The sequence below is a fragment of the Hypanus sabinus genome, chromosome 10 (genome assembly GCF_030144855.1).
Source record: "Hypanus sabinus isolate sHypSab1 chromosome 10, sHypSab1.hap1, whole genome shotgun sequence".
Lineage (NCBI taxonomy): Eukaryota > Metazoa > Chordata > Chondrichthyes > Myliobatiformes > Dasyatidae > Hypanus > Hypanus sabinus.
This window is the reverse complement of record NC_082715.1, coordinates 27463548-27472641: the sequence shown is the minus strand read 5'-3', so window position 1 is coordinate 27472641 and position 9094 is coordinate 27463548. Positions and strand designations below refer to the sequence as shown.

General features: G+C 39.3%; 1 protein-coding gene across 1 annotated transcript; it reads right to left on the bottom strand.

The window, feature by feature from the left end:
- Positions 1–218: 218 nt before the first annotated feature.
- Positions 219–8884, bottom strand: LOC132400524 (small leucine-rich protein 1-like). Its single transcript, XM_059981562.1, has 2 exons — positions 8684–8884; positions 219–391 (listed from the first exon to the last, which is right to left on the bottom strand). The coding sequence occupies exons 1-2, from the start codon at positions 8817–8819 to the stop codon at positions 252–254; spliced, it is 276 nt and encodes a 91-aa protein (XP_059837545.1). The 5' UTR covers positions 8820–8884; the 3' UTR covers positions 219–251.
- Between the last annotated feature and the right edge of the window lie 210 nt (positions 8885–9094).

Below are 9094 nucleotides of genomic sequence, written 5' to 3'. Positions count from 1 at the left end.
TGAGTTAAATTTGCTGTCTATTTTTGTAAAATATAATAGCTTTGGTTAATCAGATGTATTGTGAAAAATTAGCAGGATGTGAGAAATAAGATGACTTTGAAATGGCTAATATAAAACATTTTGAATATTGTTTGTACGACCTTTTGAAGTAAAGTTATCCCCTTGATTATCTGTCAAAGTCATTCTTGATAAAGTAATCAATAATTTTTGTTGGTTACCTTGAGAGATGGTTCAGATGCATTAATAACAGTTCACTTTTGGAAGTGGTTCTTCACATAACTTTCATTGCTAGGCCTTGTATTCCGTGTTCTATATTCAGGCGGAAAATCATTGAAGTAGCGTTCTTTGATAAAGTTCTTAGGATTTTCATTCATTGCTATTTCGTTATTCACTGTTGAGAGACAATTATTTCAAACAATGAAGTGCTTTATTCTAATACAAACATACAAATTAGGAGCAGGACATGTGTTTCCATTGAACCTGCACTACAAATTTAATGAAACCATGGTCAGTCTGACTGAAACCTCAATTTCACATTCCCTGTCTATCCAATAACCTGGAACTGCCTTGCTTAAGAAGGCACCAACCAACTTGTACCTTAAAAATATTCAAGAATATTCTGGGTTCAGATGGTGCTATCAAGCATGTGCAACAGCTCACTGGTAGTTTGGAGGCAAGCGTCAGGCTGTTTTCACTCGCTCTCCCACAATGTTCATTCCTCTCTCAAGCGGCTGTTATCTCTGCAAGTGTTCTTGTCCTACTAATATGATGCACTGAGTTGGGGCTTGGGCCTACTCCAGCTGCTCTAGGGAGCGAATCTAAGGGCTGAATCTGGTTCAGAATGATGTTTTTGTTCCTATTGTTTGTATGCCGTATGTGTGTGTGTTTCTTTTTCCCTCTTTCTCATTTTTTTTAAATTGGGTTCTTCAGGTTTCTTGCTTTGTGACTGGCTGTAAGCAAACGTAGCTCAAGGTGTATAATTCATGCATCCTTTGATAATAAACGTACTTTGAATCCTGTGTTCACTTCCTTTGGAAGAAATTCTAAAGACCCTTAAATCAAATGACTACACCTACATATTAAATGGGTGACCCCAGATTCTAAATCTTCTCCCTATCAACATACCCTTGTATGTCTAATCCACCCTTTGTGTCTGAATTTTACCCTACATAGCTTTGTGTCTCTAACCTTTCTTAATAAAACAACACTTACTCCAGGTATTAATCCAATAAACCTTTTCAGAACAAATTCCAGCACATTTACATTGTTCTTTAAACACAAAAACATGTAAGTGATTCCAATGCCTTTCATATCTGAGGTACAAACCTCTCTTTGGGCCAAATGGTGATATCCTGTGTCTATAAATTTAATATCAAATGCCTCTGCAGCATACACCATTTTCTTTATCCTTTGATATTTTGGAAGACTGCATGTATTGCTTTTTTTTAAGGATTCTGAAATGAAACTGCCTGGTACCACTTGGTGACTGTGATTTTCCTAAGTTGCTTTCTACTGTTCATTTTCTGATTTACATCCATTTGTAGTATATTATTTCTATCCTCTCTATGGTGAAGGCTGATACAAAAATACCTCTTTAATTCATTTAACTTTTTTCAGTTATTAATTCCCCACACTTTTAACAGCAATATTCATTTTGATATTTTTTCCCACGTTCTGAAGAAGCACGTGCCGATTTTGCATTTTTAGCTTGATTTTTCTTGATTGTTTTTTGTTCTGTCTTTTTTTTTATTTGTTATATTTTGCTCATTAACTTTTAATAAACCACACATGGTGGGTTAACCTGCAGATTCTTTTCATTGGAACATATTCCCTCTTGTATTCTGGAAGATCCATGTAAATGGAGCTGGACTCTGACCAGTCACAGAGGGGGAGCAGGAGAAGACAGCTACCTTTTCACTTAGGTTCACACTCAAGATTAAAAAGGCAGCGCTTTGTGACAGTTTTTTGGAGTTAGACTGCGACCAATCATGGAGCGGGATCCATTAGAAAGGAAGAATAAAGATAAGGCAGGTACAGGTGGAGCAGCTGTTCTTGAAGAGGCCGGCGTTGGAGTGGCTTTGGCTCATCAGGCTTAGGCAAGGTAAGTATCTGGCAGGTTTCTTTTTTTTCTTTATTCTTCATTTCTATACTGTTAGGGCATAGTGCAGTGAGAATAGCTCCAGGAGCTGTACTTTATTCTGTGTGTGAGATGCGGGACTTCCTCCAGCCTCCCAGATAACCACACCTGACCAGGTATACCGTGAAAGCATATTAAGGAACTGGCGCTGCAGCTCGATGACCTTGAGAGTGGAGATGTGAGAGACAGGACCTACAGGGAGGTAATCACCCCCTAGCTTGCAGGAGAAAAGTAACCAGGTGACTGTCAGGAGAAGGAAGGGAAATGTACAGCCAGTGCAGAGTACCCCTAACGCCAATAATAAGTATATCACTTTGGATGCTATTGAGGGGTGGTGACCTACCAGGAGGAGCCGCAATGACCAGGTCTCTCACACTGAGTTTGGTGCTATGGTGCAGAAGAGAAGAGACGAAGAGGACAGCAGTGGTGATAAGAGATTCCATAGCCAGAGGAACAGAGCAAAGATTCTGTGGGCACAATAGAGTCAACCGGATGGTATGCTGCCACCCAGCTGCCAGTGTCAGGTTGTTTTGGACGGGGTCCATAGCATTCTAAAGGGGGAGGGTGAGCAGCCAGAGACTTGGTACATATTGACACCAATGACATAGGTAGAAAAGGTGAGGAGGTCCTGAAGAGAGACTTTAGGGAACCAGGTAGAAAGCTGAAAACCAGCACCTCTAGGGTAGTAACCTCTGGACTGCTGCCTATGCCACATGCAAGTGAGGGTAAGAATAGGATGATATGTTAGATAAATGTGTGGCTGAGGAACTGGTACAGGAAGGCATGGATTCAGATTTATTGGTCACTGAGATCTCTTCTGGGGAAGGTATGGCTTGCACAGAAGGGACGAGTTATACCTGAACCCAAGGGGACCAATATCCTTGTGGGTAGGTTTTCCAGAGTTGTTCGGGAGAGGTTAAACTAATTTGGCAGGAGGCTGATGATAGGGCAAACTTGCAGTAAACAGGATGAGTGGCAATGTAAAAGGTGCACAAAATTGAAAAGGGTGAATACAAGACTGAGGGTGTTATATTTGAATGCACACCTTATACGGAATAAGGGAGATAAATTTGTAGTGCAGTTACAGATTGGCAGATTGTCAGCAGCACTGAATTGTGGCTGAAGGGTGATCAAAGCTGGGAGCTTAATGTCCAAGGATACACATTGTATTGAAAGGATAGCCAGGTAGGCAGAAGGGATGGTATTGCTCTGTTGATAAAAAATGAAATCAAACCTTTTGAAAGAAGTGACATTGGATGGGAAGGTGTTGAATCATTCTGGGTAGAGCTAAGGAATGGCAAAGGTAAAAAGACCATGATAGGAGTATTATACAGACCCCCCTCCCCAACCAGTAGTAAATATGTAGTCTGCAAATTACATTGAGATATAGAAAATGCATGCCAAAAGGGCAATGTTATAATAGTCATGAGGGATTTCAATATGCAGATAAATTGAAAAATCAGGTTGATGCTGGATCCCAAGAAGGGGAATTTCCAGAACACCTACAAGACGGTTTTCTAGAGCAGATCGTGGTTTAGCCCACTAGGTGATCAGTTATTTTGGATTGGGTGTAGTGCAAAGATCCAGAGTTGATTAGAGAGCTTAAGTTAAAGGAACCCTTAGGGGAAGGGATCATAATATGATACAATTTATCCTACAGTTTGAGAAGGAAAAGTTAAAGTCAGATGTGCTGATATTACAGTGGAGAAAAGGAAATTACAGAGGCATGAGAGAGGAGCTGGTTAAAATTGTTTGGAAAGGAACACTGACGGGATGACGGCAGAGCAGCAATGGCTAGAATTTCTGGGAACAATTTGGAGGTGCAGGATATATACATTCAAAATAGGAGGAAGTATTCTAAAGGCAGGATGAAACAACCATGGCTGACAAGAGAAGTCAAGACAACATAAAAGCCAAAGAGAGGGAATATAATAGAGCAAAAATTAATGAGAAATTAGAGGATTAGAAAGCTTTTAAAAACCAACAGAAGGCAACTTATTAAGAAGGAAAAGATGGAATATGAAGTTAAGCTAGCCAATAATAATAGAGAATACCAAAAATTTCTTCAGATAAAATGTAAAAGAGAAGTGAGAGTAGATACTGGATCACTGGAAGATTATGCTGGAGAGGTAGTAATGTGGATCAAGGAAATGGCGGATGAACTGAATAAGTATTTTGCATCAATCTTCACAGTGGAAGATACTAGCGGTATGGTGGAAGTTCAAGAGTGTCTGCGGGTAGAAGTGTTTGACACTGCCATTACTAGGGAGAAGATTCATAGGAAACTAAAAGGTCCAAAGATAGATAAGTCATCTGGACCAGACTGTATACAACCCAGGGTTCTGAAAAAAAGTAGCTGAAGAGATTGTGCAGGCATTAGCAATGACTTTTCAAGAATCAATTGATTCTGGCATGGTTCCAGAGGAATGGAAAATTGCAAATGTCGTTCCACTCTTCATGAAGGGAGAGAGGCAGAAGGAAGGAAATTACAGGCCAGTTAGTCCGACCTAAGTGTTTGGGAAGATGTTGGAGTCGATTGTTAAGGATGTGATTCAAGGGTTCTTGGGGGCACATGTTAAAATAGATTATAGTCAACGTAGTTTCCTCAAGGGAAAATTTTCCCTGACAAGCTGTTGGAATACTTTGAAAAACCAACAAGCAGGATAAACAAAGGAGAATCAGTTAATGTTGTGTACTTGGATTTTCAGAAGGCCTTTGACAAGGTGCCACACATGAGGCTGCTTAACAAGTTATGAGCCCATGATATTTCAGGAAAAATATTAGCATGGAGAGAGCATTACTTAATTGGAAGCATACAATGAGTGGGAATAAAGGGAATCTTTTCTGGTTGGCTGCTGATGACTACTTGTGTTCCTCAGGGGTCTGTGTTAGTACCACATATTTTGACTTCATTGAAATCTGCAAAATGTTGAAAGGCCTTGAAAGAGTGGGTATGGAGAGGATGTTTCCAATGGTGGGTGAGTCTAAGACCAGAGGACACAGTCTCACATAGAGGAGCATCCTTTTAGAACGAAGTTGAGGAGGAATTTCTTTAGCTAGAGAGGAGTGAATCTGTGGAATTCACTGTCACAGGCAGCTGTGAAGGCCATGTCTTTATGTATATTGAAGGCAGAGATTGATAGATTCTTGATTAGTCAGAGCATGAAGGGATATGGGGAGAAGTCAGGAGACTGGGGCTGAGAGGGAAATGGATCAGCCATGATGAAATAGCAGAGTAGACTCGATTAGCCAAATGGCCAAATTCTGTTCCTATATTTTATGATCTTATGGTCTTAAGTGCCTGCCACTGCATCTCCCTTGAACAATTCAATAATAATTTGCTGGATCACTTTAGCTTTTTCTGCTTTCATACCCTCAAATATTCTTACATAGCAAAAAGGCTGAAAAATTTGACAAAGTCAAATGCCCTATGAGAATAGGTTGAGTGAATTTGGCCTTTCTCATTGGAGCGACAGAGGATGAGAGGTGACCTGATAGAGGTGTACAAGATGATGAGAGGCATTGATTGTGTGGAGAGTTAGAGGCTTTTTCCTGGGCTCAAATGGCTAACACGAGAGGGCTTAGTTTTAAGGTACTTGGTAACAGGTACAGAGGAGACGTCAGGGCTAAGTTTTTTTTACACAGAGAGTGGTGAGTGCATGGAATGGCCTGCTGGTGATGGTGGTGGAGCCAGGTATAATAGGGTCTTTTAAGGGATTTCTGGATAGGTACATGGAGCTTAGAATAATAGAGGGCTATGGGTAACCCTGGGTAATTTCTAAATTAAGTACGTTTCAGCACAGCATCGTGGGTTGAAGGACCTGTATTATGCTGTAGATTTTCTATGTTTTCTAAAGTCAGACTGAAATTTATTTTCATTCTAGAATTATCATGTGCAATCAATTCAGAGCAACAAGTACAGTAAGTGCCATCCGCTGTTTTGTGAACGGTAAGTAAACATTAGCTTGATTTGAAGGCACATTCAGCTTGAATTAGAAACCAGACTTAGACAAAGTGTTATTATTATCCAGAGCATCAAGTGACTGAATAGAACAAATTTAATGCTACAACCAGAGGTAGTGCATCTGAGGGTGAAACCTAGAAAAATTACATAAAATTTCCTATGAATAAATATCATAGCTGTGAGTTTGAGGTTATTCTCAATAATTAACTTTAAAAAATAATTGGTATGAATATGGTGAGGTTACAGATTCCCATAGATTAATTTTCTTCCAGATTGAGCATAAACATCTAATCATAGTAAAATGAGTGCTCTTAACCCAAGTGCACTTTACTAAAAAAAGTTAAGTTTCTTTTGTTTCTGTGTTCCATTTCAAATTAGTACTGCAATGTGCTGTGTGGACGTAATTTAAAGTCAAAATAAATAATTTGATCAGTTCCTTTGAATTGCAGATTATGATTATCTATGCCTTTCAGATTTACATAGAAAACCTACAGCACAATACAGGCCCTTCGGCCCACAAAGCTGTGCCAAACATGTGCCTATCCAGGAGTCTTTTAAAAGACCCTATCGTATCCACTTCCACCACCGTTGCTGGCAGCCCATTCCACACACTCACCACTCCCTGAGTAAAAAACTTACCCCTGACATCTCCTCTGTACTTACTCCCCAGCACCTTAAAACTGTGCCCTCTCATGTTAGCCATTTCAGCCCTGGGGAAAAGCCTCTGACTGTCCACACGATCAAGGCCTCTCATTATCTATACACCTCTATCAGGTTACCTCTCATCCTCCGTTGCTCCAAGGAGAAATGGCCGAGTTCACTCAACCTGTTTTCATAAGGCATGCTCCCTAATCCAGACAACATCCTTGTAAATCTCCTCTGCACCCTTTCTATGGCTTCCACATCCTTCCTGTAGTGAGGTGACCAGAACTGAGCACAGTGGGGTCTGACCAGGGCGTATATAGCTGCAACATTGCCTCTTGGCTCCTAAATTCAATTTCACGGTTGATGAAGGCCAATACTATATACCATATGCCTTCTTAACTACAGAATCAAACTGCGCAGCTGCCTTGAGCGTCCTATGGATTCAGACCTCAAAATCCTTCTGATTCTCCACACTGCCAAAGGCCTTACCATTAATACTATATTCTGCCATCATATTTGACCTACCAAAATGAACCACTTCACACTTATCTGGATTGAACTCCATCTGCCACTTCTTAGTCCAGTTTTGCATCCTCTTCCTCTTCCTTAATATCTACATACTGAAGCTTTTCAGTCCACTGTAAGTCATCCCTACAATCGCCAAGATCCTTTTCCGTAGTGAATACTGAAGTAAAGTATTCATTAACTACCTCTGCTATCTCCTCCGGTTCCATACACACTTTTCCACTGTCACACTTTGATTGGTTCTATTCTCTCACAGCTTATCCTCTTGCTCTTCACATACTTGTAGAATTTACGGCTTGCAAGGGTTTGAGAATCTGTTTACTGACATTGGTGAATGGCTGAATTGCCCAGATACTCTTCTGGCCTCGCACAAGAAGGATGAGAGCTGATGCTACTCATTGCCTGGGCTTGAACACCATCGAAAGGGAAAGCTGGAACAACCAACCTGTCATGTTTTTTTTTGCCTACCACCCATGTGTTTATGAAGATTAACTTTGAAAATAAGCATCTTACAAGAATAATTTGCTCCCTCACTGAAAAATACATGAAGGAAAATCTATTGCATTTGTTAACAAAATTAAAAACAGCTTGCAAGGTATGTGCAATGCTGATCTGGGAATAATAACCTGCAATACTGCTGTGTTGGTAGTATAGTCATTGCATTGTGATTCAAAATATGTTTTGTACACAGTGTAGCTAAATTAACTATTTCTCCATTACCAAATTTCACTTTTAACAGTCATCATAGGTTGACTTTGAAAAATGTTTCCTTTCCCCCTCTGGTTCCTGTTTTATAATTACTTTTATTTAGGGTTTCTTTCCTATAGCGTAAGCAACATGATTTCATGACTGATTTTGGATACTAATGTGGCAATAAACTACAAATCTCCTTGTGTTTATCTTTGTCAACAATGTCTTTATTTATCTTTTGAATTATGTTGATTTTCAATCCATTCATTTGAAGACTGGGCATTTTTTCACTTAATTGAACCTCATTGCCTATTCACTGCATAGTGTTCAATTTCCTTCCTAATCCCAGATTAATTTGTTCTCTCCCTAATTGCCCTTTAAAATCTTCCAGTTTGAAGTGATCATTCCTTAAAGCATTGGCATCTCTAGATGAAACTCTAAGAACTGTTAACAGTTGAAGTTGGAAAACTGCATAACTGCACCATAATTCCAACTGTATGAAAGACAAGCTTTTCACGGTGCCTTGGCTCAATAATAATAAAACATTACCAACTTCAACTGTTAACAGTTCTTAGAGTTTCAATTTTGAAGATTATTTTCATGTTTTTATATCTATTTTCACAAGTAATTATTCTGATACTAAAATTTGAGATTGAAATCTTGTCCTTCTCCCCTTATGTGATAAACAAGAGTTAAAAAAGCTCTGCATTCCTTCTACATACCTTTCTTCAATTCCAGTCTGAAGTAGGCGAGTAGCAGCAACAAGAGCAGAGTGACTGGTATGAATATTCCAAATATAAGAAACCACAGAGGGAGGGCTTGAAAAACTTCCACAATCGATGAGTATCTGTACACCATGATAGAACTCGTAGTTTTCAGCTGTAGTCCCTGAATGTCTTGTTTAATTGGATCCAAAGTGCATTGTTTGGACTTCGTTCTGCTTCAATAAGCATGTGATTTACAAACGTTTGTAAGCAGATTTATAACCTTTGCCCACGTTCGATCTCACTGATTACATCAACAAGATAACTTTTTTGTTTTTATTGACATTCTTCTTATGAGTGCTGAGTAAATTTTAGTTTTTTTTCTTTTATGGGTACATTGCATTTTTATATTTTACTCAGAATTAGATT